General features: G+C 31.6%; 3 protein-coding genes and 1 long non-coding RNA gene across 5 annotated transcripts; 1 reads left to right on the top strand and 3 right to left on the bottom strand.

The window, feature by feature from the left end:
* The first annotated feature begins 2,816 nt into the window (after nt 1-2,816).
* LOC107021575 (auxin-binding protein T92) lies at nt 2,817-5,614 on the top strand. The gene is made up of 5 exons (XM_015222264.2): nt 2,817-3,034; nt 3,422-3,528; nt 3,721-3,924; nt 4,524-4,591; nt 5,242-5,614. The coding sequence occupies exons 1-5, from the start codon at nt 2,914-2,916 to the stop codon at nt 5,348-5,350; spliced, it is 609 nt and encodes a 202-aa protein (XP_015077750.1). The 5' UTR covers nt 2,817-2,913; the 3' UTR covers nt 5,351-5,614.
* A 353-nt stretch (nt 5,615-5,967) lies between these two features.
* LOC107021513 (RNA demethylase ALKBH10B-like) lies at nt 5,968-9,329 on the bottom strand. The gene is made up of 7 exons (XM_015222192.2): nt 8,634-9,329; nt 8,272-8,399; nt 8,050-8,167; nt 7,487-7,597; nt 7,242-7,357; nt 6,979-7,133; nt 5,968-6,787 (listed from the first exon to the last, which is right to left on the bottom strand). Exons 1-7 carry the CDS (start codon nt 9,112-9,114, stop codon nt 6,319-6,321), a joined length of 1,578 nt encoding a protein of 525 aa, XP_015077678.1. The 5' UTR covers nt 9,115-9,329; the 3' UTR covers nt 5,968-6,318.
* Nucleotides 9,330-15,748: 6,419 nt separating this feature from the next.
* On the bottom strand, nt 15,749-16,736 carry LOC114077554. The gene is made up of 2 exons (XR_003578873.1): nt 16,035-16,736; nt 15,749-15,909 (listed from the first exon to the last, which is right to left on the bottom strand). It is a non-coding gene; the product is annotated as an uncharacterized LOC114077554 (long non-coding RNA).
* A 1,552-nt stretch (nt 16,737-18,288) lies between these two features.
* Nucleotides 18,289-25,874, bottom strand: LOC107023810 (E3 ubiquitin-protein ligase SP1). Of its 2 annotated transcripts, XM_015224620.2 has the most exons (12): nt 25,760-25,874; nt 25,436-25,543; nt 25,298-25,350; nt 24,333-24,457; nt 24,149-24,244; nt 23,889-24,026; nt 23,555-23,620; nt 22,537-22,649; nt 22,173-22,283; nt 19,550-19,593; nt 19,303-19,408; nt 18,289-18,557 (listed from the first exon to the last, which is right to left on the bottom strand). In XM_015224620.2, the coding sequence occupies exons 2-12, from the start codon at nt 25,507-25,509 to the stop codon at nt 18,455-18,457; spliced, it is 1,029 nt and encodes a 342-aa protein (XP_015080106.1). In that variant the 5' UTR covers nt 25,510-25,543; nt 25,760-25,874; the 3' UTR covers nt 18,289-18,454. The 2 variants fall into 2 exon arrangements, with proteins under 2 accessions (XP_015080106.1, XP_015080105.1); XM_015224619.2 differs by having other exon boundaries at nt 25,436-25,842.
* Nucleotides 25,875-27,404: the final 1,530 nt, after the last annotated feature.

Below are 27,404 nucleotides of genomic sequence, written 5' to 3'. Positions count from 1 at the left end.
GGGGGGGGTAGAGGGGGAGGGTGGTCAGAGATCGGTGAAAAAATAAAATTTTGAAATTGAAAATATTTTTTTTTAAATTTATGTTTTCCAAAAAAAAAAATGTAATTTAAAATTGGAGGAGAGCTTTGGAAAATGTTTTCCTTAATTTTTGAAGGGAAGTCATTTTCCTTAATTTTGAGGAAAATGAGTTGATTTGGAAAACATTTTCCAAAACTTTTGCCCCAACCAAACATGAGAAAATTGAAAAACATTTTCCAGAAAATGTTTTCCTTCATACCAAACACACTCTAAGAATGACAATAACATTGAATATTTATTCTTTAGTTTTACATTGATTTATTAACAATTAAAATACATAATCTAATTTAACTTTCCTTAAATATTTAGTAATGTAACTAATACTTATTAAACTTATTTTAGTATGATTTAGTGCGCTTTTAAATTATGATTATTTTTATTATGACTTTACAATGTTTATTTTATATGATGATTCATTATTATTTTTTATTGAATAATATTGTGTTATCAATACTGATCTCATATTTTGTGTTATTTTTTTTAAGAAACACCTTAAATAATTGTATTTTGGTTGGACTAAAGAAATATTTGGAGCATAAGTTAATTATACGTTTGTATGCAAACTTTACCGAAAAAATCTGAAAATATTTAAAGTTTATTAGTTTTGTTTGATTTATATATTTAAATATTCGACACAATGGCTTGGTTTGGTATTTGAAAATTTTGAAAAATTCAAATTTTATCAGTTTAGTTTGATTTATATATTTAAATTTTTTACACGACTAATTTTATTTGATATTTAAAAACCTGAACCAACCCAATCATTTGTACCCCTAATTTGATTATTGAATATTGGTTCTTGATAGCAAAAATTAAAAATCATAAAGATGGAGCATGTTTTTCGTAAATAAAATGGAGTGAAGAAAGGAGGGAAGAATAAAGTTTTTGACTAATCCACCATTTTGATTACAACACAGATATTGGCACCAAAAGAAAATGTAGTAAAACTAAGGGCCCGTTTGATCATACGATACGGTATTATGATACTAAATAATGATATGGTATTATGAAATGATATCATGAGATGAAAGTAAAGTTTGTTTGGACATGTGATGTGAATTTTAGTAGTTTTTCATAAACATAAAAATCTCATAAGTTCTAAAACTATTAAAATATCCCCAATTGTTTATTCAATCTTCTCAAATAAATATAAAAAAAAAATCGCACAATAAATTATTACAAAACTATTTGTTCTCCACTTAATTAATTGTTTCATCAATATATTTGAGTAAAAGTGACTAAATGTTGGAGAGAATGATAAATTGAGAAAAGACATAAAGTAACTCCTGAAGTTGTCTCGAATAATCAAAAAGATATCTAGACTATGCAAACTTGCTATTAACCCCCTAAACAATTCTGAACTGATATTATTATATTATTTATTGAAAACTTGACATGGAGAGTATATGCACTCCCTTAAAGAGTGTGAACAAATAAAAAGAAGAAAATAATTTCATTTTCATCTTCACTGAAGCTCCTCACATTAAATGTCCCCTTTTATCACAATTTAATCTCTCATTTTTACTACTATTAGTTTAACTTGCTTTAATTTAAAATTATATCTAAACATTTAATTACATTCGAACAATTGGATAAGCACATTAGATTTCAAAATGATTAGTAGGTATTATTTAATTTTTTTATCCAAATTTCAATCAAACTTTTTCAAATTTCTAAAAATTATAATTCTTCCAAAATTATCATTTCTAGTTTTGAAGTTATATGAAAATGAGATAAATTAATAAGATGATTAGGAAGTATAATATAATTTTTGTTTTATCCGATTTCAATTAAGTTCTTTCAATTTTCGGAAAATTAATTTATTCTTTTAACATTATGATTTCTAATTTTTTTTTATATGAAGATGAGTAGTTGATGATACTTTAGAATTTTAATTTTTTTTAAAAGATAATTAATTTTGTTATCGATAATTTATTTAAGTCTAAATAATAGTATAAATAGACTGAGAAGAAGAAAAAAAAAGAAAAAAAAAGAAAAAAATGAAAGTAAGATTCAATTTGACATGGGAGGTTGGGAAATGAAGAAAAAAAAAAGAAAATGAAGAGAGATAAAAAATGAAATGAAATTTAAAATAAATCAAAATTAAAATTCAAAAAGTAATAAAGAGAGAGAAATAAAGAAAAAAATAAAGGAAAATTTTAAATGATTTTTAAAAAAAATTAAATTAACACGTTTCATGTATTAATAGGACAATTACAATGTTAAAATATTTTTTTGAAATTCGGGACAACTTCAATGATTACTTTATGTCTTTTCTCTAATAAATTTTATGTCGGTAAAAAAAATAATTTTTAAAAAATAATGATGTGATTATAAATTTTATTTACATGTGAAATAAATGGTTAGTCAATATAAATGTGAGATTGTTTTAACAAATTATAAACTTGTGAATTAATTTTTGTATTAAATTTTCAAATCATAAAATGATATTTTTATATCATAATTTTTAAAGAATATAGAATTGTATAACGTAGGATTACATATCTAAATATAAATTTTATTTTATAATACCATATAGTGATATGATATCGTACGGTCGAATGCGCAGTAAGTTAGAAATGAACCTCTTTGTGTTATCCAGGGTCGAAACTGACCTACCATTGTCAGCGGACGAGGAACCCATTAATCTATAATATTATATAATATAAATAACCCTTTGATTGAAAAAACAAATTCCAACTAAAACATAAATGGGGCCTAGTAAGGGACATTTCAGTAAAACCAGTCTCGAATCTTCTATAAACAAAAAGCTCCGATGCACCGTTCATCAAGCAGTGGATCTTTCTGGACGTTTTCTCGAACGACGGTACGGTGATGAAAAGTGGAGTTTCCAGTTTTCAGACTGATGGTACGATAATGATCCGCCATGGCGTCGTCATACTAGTTGCTCTTTTGTGGTTTTCCACAGCCGAAGCTTCTCAGTGCTCAATTAATGGCAAGTCTTCTCATCATTTCCTCTGTATGTGTATGAGAAAAACTTGATATGTATCATTATAAATTTTCACTAAGTAGTAGTGTAGTGGATGCATTGCACTGGTATTCTGTTCTCACTAATTTAAAACCATGCTTCTGCCGTCAAGTTAGGGAAAAATTCCTATTGGAGGAAATTCTGGGGAGCTTAGAAGCTGATTTGGATTAGTTGTGGCGCTTTTAATTATAGAAGAAACAAGTTATTGGTTCCTTTGAGTGAATTTCCAATGATTGATTGATAATATGCTCAATTGTTTTGAACTGTAAAGAAATTAATTAACATTTTCATTTGGTTGTTATTATGAGCAAATTTTTTTATCTTATAGAAGCTGTGATTTTCCTCATTTTGCAGGACTGCCACTCGTGAAGAATATCAGCGAGTTTCCACTACACAACTACGGGAGGTCAGGTTTATCTCACACTACAATTGCTGGTTCAGTCTTGCACGGCATGAAAGAGGTGCTATTCTGCTTGCAGTTTCTTAATTTTGATGATATTCGCTGACCTGAATAGAATGCAGATAGAAAGGATTTATATAGCCAGTTCTATCTAATTTGAGATTGAAATAAAGTTGATTGATAGTTAATATTGTCTATTTGGTTTAGACTGTTGCAATTTACTTTGGTTTCATTGCTATTATTTCATGAATAGATAGAGGTGTGGCTACAAACATTTGCCCCCGGATGTCGCACACCAATCCACAGGCACTCATGTGAAGAAGTTTTTATCGTCTTGAAGGGTCAAGGCACTCTCTATCTTGCTCCTAGTTCACATTCAAAGTACCCAGGAAACCCACAGGAGTTTCATATATTCCCTAATAGCACTTTTCATATCCCCGTTAATGATGTACACCAGGTATACATTCTGCCTTGCTCTATCATACCTGTGCTTAAAGTTATTCCTGCAAGATGTAAATTGAGTTCAATAACTTGATAAAGAAAACTTTGAGCTGATACATTTCTTAATGTTGCATCTAGTATTGTGGATAAAAACACTTACAAGGGTTTCTAATTTTTACTTCTTGAATTATAATCAATCAGTTGACAAATTAATTGTTGAAAGGATTTAAGAATTAAATCAGTCAATATTTTACCAGGCTTCTAGGATAATCTTTGTCTCCACTTCATAATATCTTTATGTGTGAGATATGCTCTATCCCCTTCATGGCTAATCTACTTGTTTTTCTTCATCTTTCCATGCTATTTCTGTTTGTGATGGATGAATCTGATGATTGGTTTACTTCTCCCAGCCAAGTAGTTTGCATTAGTCATCCTAGATGCATGCCTTCAATTAAGACAAAATTGTTAATATAGCGTGTTGAAAGACCTATACCAATGCTGCTTTTGCAGTCACAAAACCTCAACTGAGCTGTCAATCGTATTACAACTTTTTAAATTAGGCTTCTTCTCTGTGCGCATGTGACCGGAAGTATGCTTTTATTTTTGTAATTACAGATATGGAACACTGGTGAACATGAAGATTTACAAGCTTTAGTTGTTATATCTCGTCCTCCAGTGAAAGTGTAAGTAACATGTGTTGAACAATAAACTTCCAGTCCACCATTGCACAGATTATCATATACCATCAATTTGTCTGTGCTTAATATTTTTTGTTAACGTTCTTACTTTCATATTTTTGTTTCTATACTTTCCCCACGATGAAAGACTCCATATCAGTTTCATCACCTGATAAGGATCAGTACTTGGACAGTTGGACTTTATCAGAGTTGAATGGGAGTTGTTCTGATGCAGTTACACTCTGTGTTTCCTATGATTTACTATATGTTTTTAAACATTGATGTTTGTTCTTGTCAACATGTATCCCATTGTGTGTAACCCCTCTTCCAGGAAAACAATAAACAAGAGGGGGGAGGAGGAGGTCAAAATATTTTAGAATAGTTCATCATGGACCAAAACAACTACTATCTAATTTGGCCATTTGAAAGACTTGAGATCAGCCTGCCTGTGCATTTGGAAGCATCTTGTTTTTCTAAGTTCATGATGGTACTAGCTGCGTAAAGGCCTGCAAGGGATTTCTGAAATGTTGTTATTCATCTTTCCTTGTGTGGTTGGCTTGTCATGATTGACTGATAAATTTTCTATAATCCCAGATTGTGCATGCACGCTCTAATTATTACTTAACCGAGCTTTGCTTTCTCGCACTTGTTTTCAGGTTTATGTACGATGACTGGTCGATGCCACACACAGCTGCCAAATTGAAGTTCCCGTATTACTGGGATGAGAAATGTTATCAGACAACAACGAGGAAAGACGAGCTTTAGCCAGAAAAGTAGGCTATGCAGTTACCTACATTTAGCTAGTGTTTGATATGTTTCTGTATTATGCTGGGGTCTAGCTTATTTGAAGGAGTCAATGATTGACTAAAACAGGTCTTGCAGTCATACATAGTACAAATGTGTTACCCAGTCACCACATTAGGAGAACTTTAGTTGTACTCCCTAGCTACTAATACATGATTTCTTTAATTGAGAAACATTAGTAAATGCGGTTTCTGTGTTGCTGTTATTGCATTTTTCGACTCCTTATTCTTGTTGCGAGTGTGATGAAGATTAGTGCTCTTCCTCTGTATATCAGATTATCTGAATATACGCATATATAGGTCATCAATAATTTTTTCTTCTGGTCTTTCAATTTGATTATTACGTTTGTGTAAATACTAATTTAACATTTTCTTCCGTCATCATCAGTACTCTCCTAGATCTTAAAGTAGCCATCGACAGAGTTAGTTCAGTTAACGAATTTTGCTCAGATTAATGAACAGATAGCTCCAAGGTATGATACGGAACTTGAAAGAACTAAAACTGAATACCATTCACTAAAAATGTCCTTTTTGTATCCAGAAAAACATTATAGAGGAATTTCACTGGAGATGGAAAAGTGAATGAAAATAATAATAATTGCTGGTACTTGAGAAGAGAAAGAGGATATAATTACATTAAAATCAACCTCTACTGTCCTTGAAGAGATTGATAGAAAAAGGAAAAACTCAATGAAAAATTCAGCAGATAATACACTCAACTGACTAAGCTCAAAATATCTAAAGCCTCTCATGGTTAGCATAAGTAAAAGGTATATCAACCAACACCTAAGTAAAGAAGGAAAACCTTTGAAGGGAATAAAAAACGCACAATATATATCTATACTCAACAACTGAGCTCATCGTGGAGAGAAGTAACAACGGACAAGGGATGTTGGATGCAGCACTAATGGGTCTCTGATCATACTCGGTCTAAATAGCCGTACTTGCTTCTGAACTGCTCGCTGATTTAGGCGACCCACTAGGGGAAGGTAGCTCAAGAAACCGCCTTTTCTGGGCACGTGGTGGAATATGTTTTGCAGGTTTTCTTGATAATGGAAGAAAGACACCAGTACCACCAGTTGGAATTTTTCGAGGGCTTAGAACCATCGGACGCACAGGAGCTACCATAAATTCTGGAGCTCGAAGGAAACCCCATTTAGGCATCACATCCATAATCTTATAACCATTAGCTGCTCCATTTGCAGTTGAATAATGTGTTGGGACACCAGGCTGCCATAAGGTCATTGCTTTAGTCAGAGGAGGGATTTTTTGATCCGAGACGAAGTTATTCATCTCTGTTCTTACTTTGAAGAATGTAATAGCAACTCTTTTGCTAGCTGATGAGCACAGTGCATGTCTAGCCATATCGGCACTGTTTCCTCTCATGACTAAAAGAGACCTGCCAAATATAGGACAAAATGAAGAATGTCACCATAAGAAGAATTGTCGTTTGATAAGGACACTTCTAACAGACTGAAATTACACTAGCATGGCCTTTCTTTCACCGGGGAATGGAGGAATTGCAATCTCCCATGTTAATGAGAAAGACTTGCTACAGGAGGAAAATCGGAATTTGTGAATACACATTACCCTTGTTTAAGAGAAAGCATGAATGATCCTTTGTAGTTCCCATCACTATCACTCACAAGAGCTCTACCAAATGCCATCATTGATTCAGAGAGGAGAAGGGTAGACACCGGCTGGTCCAAATGTGGTGGTTTCATGAAAGGCTGTGAATACTCCCCCTACATAAGCCAGCAAAAAAACAAAAAACAAAAACACATTTAGGCACCACTTTTTATCAATCAAAATGTACAGAGGCCAATATGAATCTGGCATAAACAAATATGAACCTCATCAAAATAGTTGATTACACAGCTGTTAGGCCTTCTACTTTCTGATATTAGATTCCACTGAATCAGGTGGTCTATGACACCTTGTAGAAGAGCTGGAATGGGTTCAATGTTACCTGAAGGTTGATTTCTCCCAATTAAGCTTTACGGAATGTGTTAAAAGGTAATAAAAGTATTCAGAAATTTTTATGAATCCAATTGTTGCAACAAACATAGATATGCATTAAGGCACAGCTTTCCCTTACTCTTTTGACACATGGCCTCCTCTTTTATATGTCCGAAAATTGGGGTCCCAAGCTGAATCATCTCTCTTTTGTTGCCCTTCACTTGCTGGTTGAATAAAATAAAAGTTTCACCTGAAAAGGAAGTCAAGCAATTCAGGGTGGAAATCAAAGATAAAGAGGTGATTTTGAAGAACACTGATAAAGAATTAATATAGTAAAGAGCTTCTTTCTCTCCCACTTAAGAAGTATAGTGTCTTAAATGAGAGCAGTGCACAACTTGTTAAAAAGAAACTAGATTATAGAACATTGAGTCGAGCTTTTGGTGATTGTATAGTTCACAATATAAGGAGAAGAGAGGCAATCAGCGTAAACCTCAAGCACCAAGGGTAAAACAACAGTTTCCTGATTACATGTGTACAAAATTTTCACTCAGAAGATATAATTCATGGAAAAGCCTATATAGTAAGCTAAGGCTGCTATAATGAGTCACAAAGCAAATCAATTCCCAAACCTGCTCGAGCAAAACTTCGCCTCAAAAAGGAAACAACACTAACTATAAAAGTGCCACGAATCACAGGATCCACCTGAGAGTTCACCATTCTGGCCAGCAACACGAAGTTCGTCCACTAAATCATTTAGTTTAGAGATTTCATTTGGAGTAAATATGTCTTCGAATAACTTGAGACCTCGCACTACATTCACCTGACAAGTCACAGATTATGGAAGCTTAAGATCTTCACAACATTGGATTTAAAATTGAATGTCCTCCTTCAGGGAAAACATGCAAATTGCAATTGAGGACTCACCATATGCCCTTTGACTAGCTCTTTCGACACAAACCCCTTTGTCATCTTGATGTGGGCATGCCTTGCCTCACAGTTCTCATGGTTTGAGCAGAATTCAACACTTTCTTCCAAGTGTTGTATTAAGAGTCCTGTTAATAGCCAAGAGCATGTACCAAAAGAGTTGAACAAAGATGAGAATTTTAATGAATCAGTCAAATTTGTTTAGGTGACAATCAACTTATCACCATAGGATGTAAAACAAAAGAAATTCGTTAGTGCAATTTCCCTATTTAGAGGCGCAAACTGTTAAGTTTTCATGATGAATTAAATGTTAATTTAAGCCAAAATTGTGTACGGAAATTAAGCTGTAGTATATAATTCACCTGTATCATGAGTGATGTCAGTTTCAGGAGAATCATCTCCATCCACTATTTCATGAGTGATGTCAGTTTCAGGAGAATCATCTCCATCCACTATTTCATGAGTGCTTGCCTGGTTATCGAACTGTTTGGAGATTGCAAACTCCTCTCTCTCCTTGATCTTTCTCTCAGCGACTTTACGTAGATCGAGTGTAACCTCGGCAATGGAACAGTACTTTTGCATCTGTAGAATTGGGATCCAATTCAGCCTCCGGCGGTGGATGGCTGCAAACACCGATTCATGCTCTGCTCTTCCTCCCTCAAGCTGAGTTATATGGTTGCAAAGCGCATCTATAATCGCATTTGCAGCAGCAAACTCTCCCCTGAACCACGCTAATATTGCGTCCTTAGCAAACGTCTCCGATACCATGAAGGCCGTGGGCGTAACCTTAGAATCTAAGGGTACTACACGGTGGTGTCCAACAACGTCGGCAGCTGGCGGCATATCGAAACAATGAAGTTTTAGCTGGTTAAAGACTCCGTAATAATCTCTTCTCTCTCAAAAAATATAATGTGCCAAAGCTTTTAGCTAGTCGTTGGATTATTTAGTTTGAATGTGTGCGGTGGAATCGGAGAAATTGTTAGGTGTCGGCCCAGTATTTTCCGGTTTATTTATCAATGGGGCTCTGTTGGGGAGGTTTTTAAAGGGTGACTTTTACAATGCTGACACTCCGTACAGCATAGCATGAACCATTTTTTATGTTTATTGTTTATTTATTACTAAAAAATAATAATTGCAGGTTAGTATTACTGTAAATTATCTAATACAGTAGCATTCAAAAAAGGGGATGAACACAGAGAAAATAATTTAAGATGAAATGCTAACTTTAAAAAAACATTTACCACCAGTAAATCAAAATAAGAAGATGTCAAATATAATCTAATGGACCAACAAAATAGAGAAGAGGTAAATTGTACAAATTGATTTGTATATTATGTGTTATTGAGATTTATAGTCAATATCTTCTTAAGATACACATTTCATCTAACAATATTTCCATATGTATTAATTAATCTACACAAATATCAAGATCTATAGCCAATGTTGCAGCTTCTTACGTTTTTAGATCTTATTTCTATATTTTTAGCGGTATAAATTAATTATTTTTTATTTGTATATTATTAAGAAGTATAGTTCTGACTATTTATTTGTATAATGTATACATTTGCTTATTTATATATTTTAATCAATTGTGTTTAGATACTTTAACATGCTTATTTAGGAAGTTAATATTATCTTTCTTTGTTTGGTAAAACTTAGAACTCATATTTGACAAGAATTTCTAATCATATTCCATAACGATGATTTGTGAGGTCATAACCTAGATATTGTCTGATTACTCAAGTTTAAGAGTTCAATTTGTATAAGAAAGTAAATTTTCCAGTAAGATATACAATTCTATGGAAACTATAGTTATGCTATGTACACGTGAAATTTAATAACATTAATTACATTTCAACTTTTAGCTATTTATGAAATCTCCGCGCAATATCTTCGTTTACTTTTACTACTCCATCTTTACTATGATCGGTAGCCCTTTTTTAAAAAAAAATATAATGGGAAAAGACAAAAAGCAAGGATGGTTGGTTGGCAGCATCGTTTTACGAAGGAAAAAGGTACATTTTAAAAAACAATAGAAATGTCATCATGGAGAAATTAAAAAAGTATATATATTTATTGCATATGAAACATGTGGTTAATTAAAAGCTAATGCCAGCAGCAGCGTGGGCCAAAAGTAATTAACAAACAAGAACACTAATCTTGTTCATCTTCTAAATAAAATTGGTGTTAATTTGGAACGATCATATTTGTCTGCTTAATTTCTTTTCCATAATTAATTAAAGCAAATAATACTATACTTGGCTCATGATGATCACTAGAATTCTAAATAATTTAGTATAGATATCTTCGCATGTAACTTGTAAGTAAAATTTACATAAAATAACAAACATGTTTAAAATCTAGGAACAATCCTTCAATTTTCCTGTTTAATTTTTAAAAATAAAAGATTTTTCATGTTTATATTTCAATATCCACTTTTATACTCATGTCATTTCAACTTTTGGAATAACATAGATGGTAAAAAAGCAAAAGAGAAAGACAAGAATGTTGTTATAAAAGTACCAAATTCTCATTTTAGTTCATATACGGGAATAATAAATTTTGATAGAGGAATGCAAGTAGTAAGATGAATCAAGCGAATGACATTTAATAAAAAGAGCTATTAAATATATATTTTCTTTTTTTTAAAAAAAAAAGATTGAAGCGTTTGAGTCAACTTTTGCACATCTTAATCAATATTTTTATGTTAAGTTATGATTTTAAAATTGTAAACTTGAATAGTAGAGATAAATAACTACATCACATGAAGGGTGTTATTGAGGAATTAAGCTAAGATGCAACAATTTGAATGGTAATGCATGATGACTTAAGTTTGCGTTCAATATTCTGTCGATCTTTGCTACCTAGTTGGGTTTGAACTTTCAATATAAGTGTTAAAAATGAATAGTATTCGATTGCGAGAATAATTTTTTTTTAAAAAAATAGAATTTTCACTTTGAATGATTGGATTCTTTATTCTCGAAAGCATATATTATATAAATAAATGGAAGTTTAATTTGTGAATGGTAAAGGGAGGAGTTGGTTACGTTAATGAAGACAAGTATTTAATTTAATTAAAATGGGCGTATCTTTGTATCATATCTTTGTATGATTAAATAATTTTACCATGTGTGGTGTCCCTTTAATTACAAATGTGAATTATGTTGAACACTGCCAACTAGTTTTAGCTGTATATATATATAACCTCATCTGAGTGCACACTATGTTTTTAATAAATAAATACAAAAGTACTATATATATATCTTCCCTTTTTAGTTAGGAGTAATTAAGGAGTGACAAATAGGAGAAGAAAAAAAAATTAAGAATCAGAAGGTAGAATAATAATAATAATAATAATAGATGAAAGACAAGGGCATACATAATTAGTGACCAAATAATCGTATCCCTCCAAAATTCCCACCTTTCAGTCCCTCCAAAGGACACTATTCAAATAAAATAAATAAAACATCAGGATGGTTATGTAATCATTTAGTGATAGAATAATGGGTAATTATAATAATTTGTAAACTCTTACAATGAAATGGACCAAAAATGTATATTTTTAAAACTTAAATATATTTATTAAGATATTATAATGATTAAAATTTAAATATATCAAGACTAAAGATTAGAGTAATCGAATTAAATGTTTTTGTTGCTAACGTCATGGAGGAATCATAAGCATACTTGGCTTTTAATTTGGAAATCAATAAATGATTATTTAAACTTAGCTAGTAACGAAATCAAAAATTCTATCATAGAAATAGAAGATTAATTAAATAAAAAAAGACATATAGACCCCTAATGTCGACGAAGGATAATTAATTGGATATGACTCTTACTTAAAACATAATACTCATATTAAAGAGTTAATGACCGATGTTTCCCTAGTTATGTTTGTTTTTAATGTGATGGAATATTTTAAATTGGAAAGTGTTAAATAAGTAATTAGAAAAATTTTAAAAATTAATTATTATTTTTTCATTTTTTAGTTAAAAGAGTGAATTTTTTTTTTTAAAAAAAACAAAATAATATAATATAAAATAATCATTTAAATTTATTATTGTAATTGGTATGGTCTTCAATTAATTAATGTAAGGACAAATTAAATTAAAGGTGTTGACATTTTGAGAAAGCGTAATTGGCTCCTTGCATGACTCTATAGTTGCCTACGAGAAGCCACACAAAGGGATTCTCTTTCTTTCTATTTTTTTCCTTTTTATTTGAAATAAATAATGAACTACTTTTCTTCATGGAGAGTTACAGTTTCAGATGGAGAAGAAATAAATGTATTGTTCCCTGTGCTAGAACAATGTCTAATTAATATATATTTTCTACAATCTCTTAATCAATTATGGTAGAAATATGTTTAGTTAATTTGTGCTATTTCTATAAGTAAAAATAAAGTGCTGTAGGAATATTTCTTAGGAACTCACTCCAGTCCTCTATGATTGGATTTTTTAAAATAGAATCTGAATAGTATATTATATATAATAAAAGTTAGGAACTCAGAATGTCAAACATAGTCGTCTTCATGAAAGCAAAGGAGCATAGCCCATAGTTGTCATAAGATTTTTAGTTGTTCAACTGCCAAATAAGTCACCATAACAATACGTAATAAATAAAGGATAGATAAATGATAGAAATCACGTACTTTTAAGATAAATTTATCATTTGTCCCTAATAAGTTTATAGTTACAAAAATCCTTCAGACTGATACAATAATATATGTACTGACATATTATTTGATGCACGAGATACATTAATCGTAAATAAGATATATTATATTTTATACATGATACACTAATATGATGTACATTTTATACATGATACACTAATTTGATACGCGAGATACATTAATTTGATGCGTTAATACATTAATCTAATGCATGAGAAATAAGAAATTTCAGAAATTTATAAGACTAATAGAGATAATGATAATAAGAGAACTTAAAGATCGAGATTTCTGTCATTTTTTCAATAAATCAACTTAAATGTGTGTCTGAAACTGACAAAAAGAGGGTTGGACCCAAAAATAATGGGATTCTCCATAAATTTGGACCCATAAAACAAAGAGTTGAAAAGAAAACCTAGTTTTTACATAACTGCTAAACCAAATAAATAAATATTTGGTGAGTCCATGTCTTTATGTTTCCACCTAATTGGGCCAAAAAAATTCATAATACATAACACCTTCTCACGAAAAAAAATTTTGGGCAATTTTCATATATAGCAAACAAAAAATTTAAATTTGTATGCTATAACAATGTTTGCATAACTGCGCTCTGTAACAAATATATGTATGTATTAGCTATATATATACAATTGAAAGTTATGCATATTTCGCTATACATATATACAAAAGAAGCAATTGTATAATTTGTTGGCTCCTATTCAAATTTGTATAATTTCGCTAGCAGACTATTTGTATAAATTGTTGTTAGCCTCTCAATTCAATTATGTGATTGTATATCTGTAAAAAAATTGAATTTGTATACAATTGAATCGAATTGTATAAAACGAGAGAGAGAGAAACTATATACAATTTGAATTTGTAAAACGAGAAAAAGAGAAAGACAAAAGAGATTTCGGCAGGGAATATACAATTGAATCGAATTGTATAAAACGAGAAAGAGATAAATTATATACAACTAACATACAACGAGCCACTGCGAATAGACAATGCAAAAGGACTAAGTTTCTCTCTGCTTGTTTTCTTCTCTACTTCCGTAGCCTGCATCGATGTTTTGGTGTTTAGACGACTCACTATCGATGCTGAGCAATTATGAGGGAGAGAGGCGACTGTCAATAGTTTGCAATAAAACACAAATAAATCAAACGATAGCTATTGCATTTATTATATATTATTAGTTTATCATTTTATACAATTATCCCAACTTCTTTTAATTTTTACGAAATAGTTTATAAATTATACTTATGACTGTATTTATATAAATTGGATGAATAAAGTGGAGAATCTATTCATATTTGAAAACTGAATTCTTAAGTATACTTCACTGAAATAAATCAACAATCCACTCTCTTGCTAGTAAATCATATGACAAGAAAAAAATATTGCTATTTCATTTTACTTTACCTAAGATTTTATCTATGCCTTTGAATAATGTTATATCCCAAATTACTGTTCATCTTTTAATGAGTTTATCATTTTGTCCTTATTATTTATGTAATTGATAAATTAACAAAACTTAAGATTTTTAAGACTTTTTAAAGTAATTAATTAAAGATATGATAGATAAAAAAATTATTATTTTTTGATTTGTCAAAATGAACAACTAATTATGGATGTCTTACACTTTGTTTGGATCATTATTATCAATTGTTTCATAATGTATTATATTGTACTCTATTGTACTGTATTGTATGGTAGATACAATGTTTGGTTAGATTGTATTGTTTGTTGTTGTTTAGTACCATTTTAATTGTTTGGTTTGATTGTTTCTGTATTGTAATTTATAAATTTAATTAAATATCCTTAATTATTCTAGGGTAGGAGGTTTGATTAGGTTTAAATAATTAAAGTAAAGGATAAAATAGTATTTGAAATATTATGTAAAGATATAATTGGAAAAAAAATTAAGTAACAATGGGAATACACCAAATTGGTTGTTCCATAAAATAGGGGTTTCCATTGTTACGTAACAATGAAATTTAATAATACAGTATAATACATTTTAAGAAACAATCAAAACAAATATTGTAAGTATAGTAACGACACAATACAATACAATACAATGAATAACAATGATCCAAACATAGTCTTATTGAAACTAAGTAGACAAGTAATTAAAGATAGACTTATTGTAAATCTTAATTTCAGTTCATTAACAATTAACATTGTAAATATAAAAATTATATTTTAATAAAATCATAATAAAATCTTCCTCTCTATTTCATAATTCTTAGTATATGTAGTAACTATGTATATATGCATATACATTATTATAAGTTTCCATTTCTCTCTTATTTAATGTCATGTATGCATATAGATTTTGTAACATGATATATGGAATAAGGGGTTTAAAAACCAAATTTCAAATGGGTTAAAGTTACTACAGTACAATGATTGTTTATTACCAATATAATTTAATCAAATTTACTTATCATCTACCACCTGTCATATAAACGATTCATGTTTCTTATAGTTATTACTCTCTTCGTCTTATTTGATGTGGTAATTTTTAAATTTTAATATTTAAATAAATTTATCTTTTATGATAAATTTTTCATAGATTTTTTAAATATTTTTGATTATCAGTTATTGTGATTTATAATACTTTTTACATAGTTTATAAATATATAAATTTTAATTTAAAAAACTCAAAAATTTTATGTGCAAATTTTTTATCAAACGTTTGACTCTCGAAAAACAGAAAATGTTACGTAGTAATTGAGGAAGTAACTTTTGATTAATAAATCTCAAATCCAATCAGAATATAATGAAACAATTGAGCAATTACAAGAATGGAATTCATTGATATTCACTTTCACATAAAAATCAAAACCACAATTTTCACGTAGTGGTAACCAGCAGAAAAAGGATCATTTTGTTTGGCATTATCCATCAAGTTGAAGAATATTTAGTGTCAATGTCAAGATAAGCATAATTTTTTATTTCTGCAGAATAAAATAAAGCATACAATTACTCATCAAACAAATAATAATAGACGCAACCGTAAAAGTTCATCTCCTTTCGTATCTTAATTCTTATCCAACCAATATTTAATTCAGAGCGCACTCACCAATTAATATATATATATTTGTTTTCTTAACCATCAGCATGATCAACAGTAGTAGTAGTTCGTATTTTGAGTTTGGCCCGATTGATAAAGTGAGAAATTCTATCATTGAAACTGTCCCTTCTTGTGGTGGCCCGTTTAGTTACTGGGCCATTTTCATCACCAACAAAACTTGAATTAGCCTTTATCTTTTTCTTCGTCTCATCTATAAAATTAGTAAACTTAGAGTCATCGACTGCCTTGTTAATGTTGGTCGGGCCGGGCTTCATGGGTTCATTGTTGCTGTGATTATAATATATAGGTATTTTGTTTGAAATCGGGGTCTGTGGGCGGGCCGGAGAGACTCGGCGTTTAAAGGCCCTGAAAAACTGTCGAAATGTTCCACGGGACTGGGTTTCTGATTTGGTGTTCTTTGCCATTTTTTTTTTCTTCTTCTCAAACGATATTTGTTTGTTTGTTTGTTTGTTTTAAACAAGAGGCAGATATTTATATATATATATATATTAGTACTAAGACAGTTCCTTAATCCCTAATCATTAGCTATGATGTGAAAAGGATAAAGCCCAAAACATATTCCTCATGGGATCATATTCCTCACGACTTTCCCATACTTGCCTCTTTTTTCTTCTTTTTAAGCTAGAAAAAAAACATTTTCAAAGTCTCAATTTTGTACATATACATAGTTAATGACTAATAACCTATATACGGAATTTTTTGTACAACTTATTGAGTATCACAATTTTATTTGTCTTAATATTTGTTTCGTTTTATGTGGCATTTTTTGTTTTTCAAAGTCAAATATTTTAACTTTGACTTGCGTATAAAATCTTCAATTTTTTTTGAAAGGAAATTTATATATTTGTAAACTACGTAAAGAATACTATAAGTCACAACAATTGACAATTCAAAATGTTAAAAAGATCTATAAAAATAAAAAATAGACTTATTTGAATCTCAAAATGCAAAAAGTGTCACAGACGAAGGAAATACATATTTATCAAGAAATATTAGTATGCTGAAATTCCTGAGACAGCTATATGTGTAATAGTGCGCAAGTAACTAAAATTAAAGATGATAAGCATCAGATTCGAAAGGGGATTTCAAAGTCTCAAAAGTGTAGCAAGACTTTGGACAACAAACAGGAGATTGTTTGGTCGTAAGAATCGTGTTGAAAGACAATATTTATTTTTGGATTTGAAAATTTAGAAATTTCATTAAAAAAATGATTTTCTTAAACAAATTTTATTCGCTCTAAATTTAAAATAATTGAACTTAAATAGACGAGAGACATATATCCTTGGCTAGCGATTTGTGTACGAGCTTTAAAAAGTATATAATTGAGATTTCTTTTTATATACGAATCTAAATTAAACGAACTGAATAAATAATTTTAAAAAATAAAAAAAGAGGATATCATAATTTGTATTCAAAATCAACGGCTGACTAGATGCGTTGGGCAAGAAGAAGAAAATTGGAAGACATGAAATGTCAGGCGAATACTAGGAGTAACACTGCAGCCGTCATTCCAGAATTTGTTTGGCTGGATTAATTGGTTAACTATTTTCAAGCATAAATTTCTATCTTTATCGTTTTTCTTTTCTTATCTTAAAAAATATAAAAGAAAATGAATTATATATAATTTTGTTGGATTATTACCTACTAACGAATATAAATATGCGGTCGTAATATTAGAAAAAAGTATAATGAATAAGAAAATGCAGTCTTAAAATTAGAAAAAAGTATTAGCACTAGTACATATATATGTTCTCAATGAATGCCCCGCCCGCAATAGCCTATCTCATTTTAACAGTTGATAATAGACATTAGTCGAAAAAGAAAAAAAAGAACATTTTTATGACAAGTTAGATTGAATTAAGCTCACTCTTCATTTGCTTAACATATAATGTATCAAGTTTGATTCTACCTTAAGCCTATAGAAATATATCTGTTTGGAGGAATGAGTTATAGTAATTTCTTTATATGAGCCTTTTAATAATTCAGGAGTTGGTTCAAAAGTTTGTGTTTGATCTTAAATGAAAACCGCTTTCTTAACAAAAAGAAGAAAAACATATGTGTTGTGATAGAATCAACCTAAAATCTACGATAAAAATTCTTTAGATTAAAATTTAGGGAAGAAATTTTTATTCTTTCCAAATAACGCTTTCTTAGAAAATGCCTAATTAGACGTTAAGCTAATCAGATTTTGAAAAATTTATCTGTTTGAAAATAAAATTATACCAAAAATGATAAGTTGAGGTGCTAGTTCAACCGTTGAGATTGAGGGAGGCTATTATACATCATAATGACATAAAACTCTGACAAAATCCAGCTTTCAATACTATCTACAAGTTAATATCCGAACTACATATTTGATTTTTATGAGTGAGTCAGAAAATGACCATTTCAACAGGGCAGCTTTCTGCTCAATGGCGAAAAGTTTTCACAACCTGCTCGATCCGTCTCCTACATAGTGGGCAGTTTGTCAAGTGTGAAGAGCACGTCATGCAACAGCACATATGACCACACCTGCGAAACAAACAGGTAAGTGCAACAAAATAAAATTTTACTTTCTAACAAAAACCAAACAAACATAAAAGTCCACAAGTTTCACATTAGCCCTGCGCTGTCAAATTAATTATATTAGAGGGTGAGGACACTACACCTTCAGTATCCGCCAGCCCGCCCTTAATGGGCAATACTACAATGTTAAACAACAACAACAACACAAGTCGGGTCAAGGTAGAGAGGCTGTTTCGGAAAGACCCTTGGATCAACCCAACACAAAAACACTTGAACAGAATTGAAAAATAGGAATATCTGATGACAAGTCTCAGAGATGCTCATTTTTTCAGAATCTCATTCAGCAACCTAAACAGGGACAAAAAGGAAGCTGATCCGTCATTAATCAAATCAAATGAACTCAAATATCCCTCAATCCAAAATAGTTTGAGAAGCTGCACGAGTCTCCATATCCATTCCACTCTATTTACACACTCCTTTCCAATACTAAACAATTTGCCATTTAAGATCTTTGCTGTAAACTAGTTATATCTGAATTAGTTAATCTTAAAACAGTAGTTTTATCTTGAGTTAGTTGGTATTGCTTATATGAACTCTACTTCTATTGTGCTTGGTTAGTCATACAACACCAAACAAGTTGGGATTCGCATGCAATTCCTAAAATTTTCGCAATTATGCAGCATAGCAATGTCCCAAAAATCTGAACATTTGAACATGTAGTGAACTAAAAGCCTTCATGAAAGGGTCTTACGGGACAAAAACTGAGTTGTATTCCTGCTCCAGACATATAACACATAGATCTGGCATTAAGAGGTCCTTCTTATTATCCACTCCATTCTCAGCTGTAGCATCAGAACCTAAAAATAGAAAAGGAAACAAAATAAAATGATTAGTGAGAACCTAAAAATAGAAAAGATAGCAAAACAAAACAATTTGACTGCAAAGAAACCAAAAGGTTGAGACGATAAGGTGGAAGTATGTAAACCAAGCAAGCTTACCTTCATCCTCATCTCCTGCTCTTTTAGCAGCAGCAGCAAGAACTCTGCACGTGCAAGTGTTTCTCAAATTTAGGATTATTACTCAAAAAAGGTAAAATAAAGGAAAAACCAAAAAGTCAAAACTGTTACTTGAAATGTACGGTGTTGTAACAACACCAATGGAAGAAATCCAGCAATATATGAACATAAGAATGAAAGGAACACAATCTATCCCACTCCAAAAGAAATTGTTGTACAAATATATTTCAAGAAGTTTAAAGCCAAAAGAGTTAAGAAATCTAGACCACCAGAACTTTTGGCAAGGTCGCATCCTAAACCAGATGAGTCAACCTTGCAGGATTGGAAAATTTAAAGGGAAAACAGAGGAGCAAAGTTACACTACTCAGACTGTTTGAAGTTGATGTTAATTGGATTGACCAACCTAATCAATCTCAACCTCATAAAAACAAGCATCATATAAGCCAAAATGAAGTTCTCACTAATAGAATCAAGAATTCACCAAAACTAGAGAGAAAGCCAATAAAAGGACATACATATGCAAGTCATATGTCTTTATCCTATACTAGCCTGGATAAACTAAGGATAACATTCCCTAAAAGGACCTTATACAAAAGTGCTAGATTTGTAATAAATCTACTAACATGAAAAAAATGCACAAAGTATGCCATACTGCTTTATCTTTCCTATTATGTGGCGCACCCGTAATTAGCTGGGAATTTAATTATATTTGTAGGTAAAGCAGAGATGAAGTTCAATTATCTTAAGAATGGATGTGAATGCAACACTTGTCATTTTTGTAAGTTTGCTCTTGCACCATCTTGGTGTTACTCATCATTGTCAGTACCATTATCATATATGTATCAAAAAGAATCACTGACATTTTTTGTTTGGTTTAACAAGCTCCATAACTGATGAACCTCCGACACAAAGCTTTCTAAAAAAAATAAAAAATTAACAGCTTACTGATGTTATGAGGAGAAACCATGTTAGACAATATGTGTACCAAAAAGTAGACAACTCCCATAAAATAACACTTCTCTATGATAAGATAATAATTCATCTATACTAACAGGGACCTCGTGGGTGCGCCAAAAGTTAATCAATAATAAAAGGCAAGCCTAAGCAATGCAAAGTCATATTCCACCCTTCAAAAACTCTCCAATTCTGTTCCACCAAAATACTCACATAAGTGCCATACAGGCTAAATATCAAGCTCTTCACAAAGTAGGAAGGAGGTAAATACCAAGAAAATTACCTTAAGCTGAAAAATACTAGGTCACAAATATTTTAAGGGGCTAACGCTCACCTTAGCCTGCTACACTTTGCTTATCTAAGAATTGGGTCCTGCAATTTGGTGTTTGTGGCATTCATCAAAATATGTGTTCTTAGTAATTAACTCCATTCATTCTCAGGAAGGGCGAGTCAACGGACTGAAAACATCCAAACAAGATACACATGTATAGCCTATTCTTGGGCACACACCTCATCATCGTTGCTGCCCTCAGAAAAAAAGTCCATCTCTCCCATGTGGAAAAGAGCATGCATATAAAGATCTTCCTCATTCTATTACAATTCAGTATAACATGTCTTCCTCAACTTTTTAGTAGTATCCAGAATAGGGTGCTTTCTTATTTGAGAGGGGTGCATTATGCGTAAGAACCTGATAATAGGTAAAGTCTAAGGACTCATTTGGTGTGAGGAATTAAAAATAATAGTGATGGGATAAGGAAATAGTGACGAAATGAAAAAAATTATGTTGTTTGGGAATAACTTATCCCACCATTTATATCATAGTGATGGGATAAGTTATCCAATATACATGGTGAGATAAGTTATCCCAGGATAGCTAACCCCGGGATAGTTAATCCTGGGATAACTAATTCCCAACCAAACGACCCCTAAAGATTTTTCCTGTCCCTACCAGTGGTATCTTTAAATTATGCCTCCTTTCTAACACACAAAGTACATTTTGTGCATGAAAATGGAATATGCACGCCCATTGTTTATATGCATTGAAAGCTCCTAGTATTTTGTCATTTTAGGTACTTTCTAATTTGTTGTGACTAAACTCTAATGCAGTTTATGAACAAACACTTCGTAAATAACTCCCTGTAATAGATTCTGTCCTTTCTCTCGCTCTCCTGTTAACTTCCCCTCTTTCTCCCCCTTACTAATTTATACCCTCTATCTCGTCCCTCTGTCCTCTTTCTAGTACTACATCAAATCCTCATCTCTAAATTACTATAAATCTGGCTTTACCATCTCTAAAGCATATCTTTTTTAAAAATTGTGGCGCTTAGTCCAGCTTGCAGGCACCTTGACATCTCCCAAAGCATCTTTTCCCAGCAGCTCATGTTATGCCCCAATTGAGCAAGGGACGCAGGCAAAGAAGAGACATCTTAAACTGTTGCATCTCAGCTTATCCTTGAAATCAATCATGAACAAAAAGTATAGTGAGGTACAAGTTGCACCTACCCTATAGTAAATTGTACAAGCATCTCTAATGTACCCAAACATTTAAGTAGTGCTTTGATAGATACAAAACTCAGAAGGGAGGATTAGTAAGGGGCAAAAGGAAAAAAAATAAAAGACTGCAGTTTTAGAAGTCTTGGCCTAAATATACCTCCTGCGCAATTCCCAGTGACGCTTTCTTTCCATCATATAATGAAAAGTATGCTTCACAAGTAGATATACACCGACAGCAGTAAAACCCATTGAAGCATACTTGTACCACCTGAAAGTAAAAGAACTTATCAATACTATGTACGAGGCTAAAACAAACAAATCCTGGGGGCGCCTTGACATACTCATGGGGGAATATATATGTTCATGCAAGTCAATTCATGAACTTTTATTTTTCTAGACATATCTTTGTTGAACAGATATGATAGTGGAAAGGGTACTTGATACAGACCCTAATGAAAAAATATGTAAAATTAGTAGGGGAATATAGGGTTGATTAAAGTTGGAAAGTAAAGCATATCAACCTTGCCCATCTCCCAAGATTTGCAATGAGTTGGTCAATAGTTTTATGAGAGATATAAAATGGGCCTTTGTGTGGTCGCTGGATCCGAACTGTCCCAATGTCATCTTTGACAGCCTGATACAATCACAAAGGAAAATGAAGTTGATACACTATATACAGACAGCTCTTATATGCATCCAGCCCCCTTGGCGCACACAGAGAAGGGTCGACTAGTGTTCAAGCAGAGTAATGTAGTAGAAGTGAACAATGAATGCTCAAGTATAACTAGACTATACTTGTAATATTGGATGCATTTTGATCCTCTTATTTCCTTGATAGCTATTTCTATAATCTATTTGCTATTTTTATTATTTCCCTTTAAAACTATTCTCTACCAATCAGGTCATGATGACCATGAAGAACACAAGGAAAGACACATTAAAAGAAAGTCTAAACTCTGCATGCTTGCTTCCATTCAACTGTGACAAAACAACTGAATCATTTTATATATATTGAGGATGTCCATAGGTCTTGATATGTATTTTATGTAATTCAAGGACATGCACCATTTAACCAGTTAGTTAAATATATGTAACTCTTGGATCATTTTGAGTTTGTTCTATAGTTGAATCCTCTCTGGAAGTCACCTCTTGTAATTGTTCTTGTTCTTCTTTCCTTCCAATAACCACAATAACGTTATGCAACAAAGATCTCTGGAAACTACACTAAGAGTTACCTTACAGAAAATAAAGAACTATATAGAAGGTGTTGAGAAGTAATTAAGTATATAGAAGGTGTTGAGAATTAAGTAAGTATATAGAAGGTGTTTTGTTTCACTATCAATATTCTTAGCTGTCGTCAATTCTATTTACAGCTAGTGTCAGGAATACATTTTTTATGACATCAGTGTTGAGAATACATAGTGAACGACTAAAGAATAAGCTGACAGAGAGTTGCTACTCGTATCATCTGAATTCTGTTAATTTGTGTTACTTCTATGAAAATGTTGCAACTTTTTCTGCTCAAAAGGCATATCATACCTCGCCAACAACAGTCAAAGGAGTACCAACTGGCAGCACACGTTCAATCCTCTTCACTCCAAGCATCTTCAAAAGTAATCATCAATTAATGAACTTCACCAAAATACATAAAAGCATGGTCATACATGAACGGATATGTGAGTGACTGGTGAGAGTGGTTTCCTGCAATGCATTATGTTCTACACTTACGACGCTAATTAAAATGGCGTTGGCCTCCTACTTGTGAAAATAATAGGTCAGAGTCAAAGTTACCGTCAAAATTTTTTAAGACACACGAGTTATGAAAATACAAATTACAACCTGCAACAAACAGCAGTTATATGATAGAACAGACCTTAAGACCTTGAAGATAATCCAATGTCCCTCGCACAAATGATCTCCCTGCTTCCTCGAAGGCTTCACTTCCAACTGTCAGTACCAAACCCGTGGCACCACGGCCACCAACAATAAAAGTGCGACCTGTGCCATCATCCTGGTACACAAGTCAAAAACTATTAAATATTCATACATCAAAGTAAAGAAAAATTCTTAAGAATTCATTTAAACAGCCTACAGGACTATTAAGATAAAAAGACAAAAGGAAGTCATTCCAACCAGGTACCACGGAACTTCTTTACACATTGAGAGCATCAAGGCAGAATCCTGTATCCAAGAACCTGCATCATTGTGTTTCAGAAAATGTTGTTCGGCCTGTAATAATATCAAGAACATTTAACAAAACATCATTGAAAAGAAAACAAACATTTTATGCTATTATTTAAAGAACGAGATAACATACAGTTTCTTCCACAATCACGCCTCGTAGACCACTGTACTCACAGTTAATTGGTGTATCTGATCCAACCCTTCCAGATATAGTAACCACCAGAGGCAACACCTTGGATGCAGTATCTAGTAGGTGTGCTAAAATAAAAGAAGTACAAAGATAATTCAAGGTTGAGAGAATGCACTAACAAAAGGCACAATAAGATATATACAACTATCCAATATTAAGTTCTATATTCTAGAATTCGTAATGCCGCTGATCAAACAGATATCCCTCTTTTAAATATCATGAACACCCTCATGTTCTCAGCTACTCCACTAATTCGCTGAGCACCTTCATAACTAAAAAGAACACAGGAAGATGAGGATATTCTTGTCTAATGCCTCTACTACTCGTAGAGAAACCAAAAGGAGATCCATCCAGTTAAAAGAGGAAACTCAATTTGCATGGTCACACACCTTTCCTCCATCCACTTTGAATAGTATCCCCAATTTACTCAAACTTACCATGGGACTGATGCGCCTACGTATATCATCTAAAACTGCCTGACTCTCATTTGGTGCTCACTCGACATGCATATTGAGATCCACATAAATTTGAACCTCTATTTTTCCAGTTTAAATTAGTAAGCTAAGCTGCATCAAAAACAATTTTTGTACGAAAGCTAAATTCTCCGACCCTTATCCTGGTCATTTAATGGCAGATGTAGTGGGAGCCCCCAAAATATAAATTTTCCCTCTGGTCGAACATACTACCTCAAATGAGTTACAAGTGTAGCATGATACCACACACTTAAACTAAAAATCCATCTGCTCCTCTTCTCTTTTCCGAATGGATAAAAAGTTAGTTCTTTTTCTTATGAACGATGGATGCAGTAAAGATATGAGGCAACCTCCTTGTACTGGTAATTGAAACGTCTGCTGAAAGTAATTAGCGGAGAGACTAAGCCATCCATATGAAATTACAAATTTACTTACCAAGATCCTTCAATTGATTAACCCTTGTAACGGATTTAAGAACTTCAGCATCTCTGTATTAGAAAACAAATCCATCTAAATTCATGGACATAAATATACATAGTAGAGCAATGAAATTGGAAGAAGAGAAGTTCAAACCTTCCACTGCTCCTGCCGAGAAGGTAAAGAGCAGCTGCACTCAAACAGCAAGAGAGTCCGGCCCATGGAACCATTTCCGGTAGCTCGAAGGGATAATAAAACCTAGACCTAACGAATGAAATTATGGCGACAAGCAATCATGGAAAAACAAAAATAGAGCAATTACAGAAGGGCAGAGCATATGTGGATTTATGACAGTAAAACTGAAGAGACAAATTGAGATTAAAAAATAAAAGGAATTTGAAGAAGATGACACTCCATAAGATGCTAAGAGTGGTTGAGAGGAAACTTGAGAGTGCAGTTATGTTCATGCTCTTTATCTACCTCTCCTTCAGCAACTCTATAATCCATCCATCCACTTCTTCTTCTTCTTCTTCGTGTTCTTAATTTTTTTTTTTTTTTTTGTAGCCATAAAATAATTTGGGAGTATGAGATAAATGATGAAAATGAAGTTTTGTTTTACCATGATTCAGAATTTTTATTTATAAATATACAAAGTCCGTAAATTGTAAAATTATTAAAATTATCTTAATTTTTTATACAAAATCTTAATAAATTATTAAGGAAAAGTTTATAAAATTTCATAATACACTATTATAAATATGCTCTTAAAAGATTATGATAATATTTATTGATCAAAATTCAATCAATAAAAAAAATAAACTTAAACATATATAAATTGTGGTGTATTAACTTGTATATACTTCGCCCAAACAATCTTCTCATGTAATTATCGTCCGTGTAACTGAGAAGACAAATTAATATTATTAATTTAAATCATTTATTGGTCAATTGGTTGATAAATAAATTTTAATAAAAGATATGATGAATATAAATGATAAAGGAGAAATTCATTTGAAGTAATAATGAGTTTTATGTTAATGAAAATAATCATTATATAGTATGGATTATTATTTTTATTTACATATGAAATAAATGATTTGTAGATATTAAGGTTGTTTTTACAAAATATAAAAATTGAGATATAGTTTTGTGAGTCCATTTTTGTATTGGGAAAAGGCCTAAATCATGATTTTTAAAGAATATGAATTTCATTTCATAATATGAAATTATGAAATTATGAAATTAAATCAGCGTGAAATTATTTATCCAAACACTAATTTTATATTATAATTTTATATTGCGATATAAAATTATACATCCAAACACATAAAAAAAAATCTTTTTATAAATATATACTGACCTTTTTGTATATGTATACCAATAAATAAAAATAAATGATACGTAATACAAATCTCGATTTTAGGCTTCTTTCAAAAGACTAAATTGACATGTAAATCTTATCCATTCACACTTGAATTTTATTCTAATACTAGTACTAGATGAATAAGAAGTGATACTTTATAATAATAAGAGCATTCAAAAATATTAATGGATAAAAAAAATAATTTATACAATATAATAATGAACGAAATAGATGTCATCAATGAGATTCAAAAGTTAATTAATTACTTAGTTATTCATTGACGAACTTTCACATACAGTCACTAAAAAATAGTCTAACTACTCTTCATAATTATAGTTTAATAATTGCAATTTGTAGTTATATATTATAGAGACGAGAGAGGCGAGCGAGACTGAAGAGAGAGACGAGCAATTAAGGGGAAAAATGACAGATAGGTGAATTGTACATGTATTTAGTTAGATAATTATATTATACATATGTATTTATATGTATGGCAAGCGAGATTAAGAGAAGATTGAGAGAGACGAAGGAGATTGGAAGAGGGAGGGAGAGATGAGCGAGACTGGAAGAGGGAGGAAAGAGGAGAGCGAGAGAGGGTGGAGAGTGGGAGATAGGTGAATTGTATATGTATATCGGTTAAATAATACATATGCACTTGTATATATGACAAGCGAGATTGAGAGAGAGAGGGAGAGATGTGATCGAGATTGGGAGAGAGAGGAGAGAGGTGAGTGATAGAGGGCAAAAAATGGGAGAGACGTG

This window comes from Solanum pennellii, chromosome 6 (assembly GCF_001406875.1).
Source record: "Solanum pennellii chromosome 6, SPENNV200".
NCBI classification, from domain to species: Eukaryota; Viridiplantae; Streptophyta; class Magnoliopsida; order Solanales; family Solanaceae; genus Solanum; species Solanum pennellii.
The sequence above is the reverse complement of the archived record's forward strand: the minus strand, read 5'-3'. Positions and strand labels throughout refer to the sequence as shown.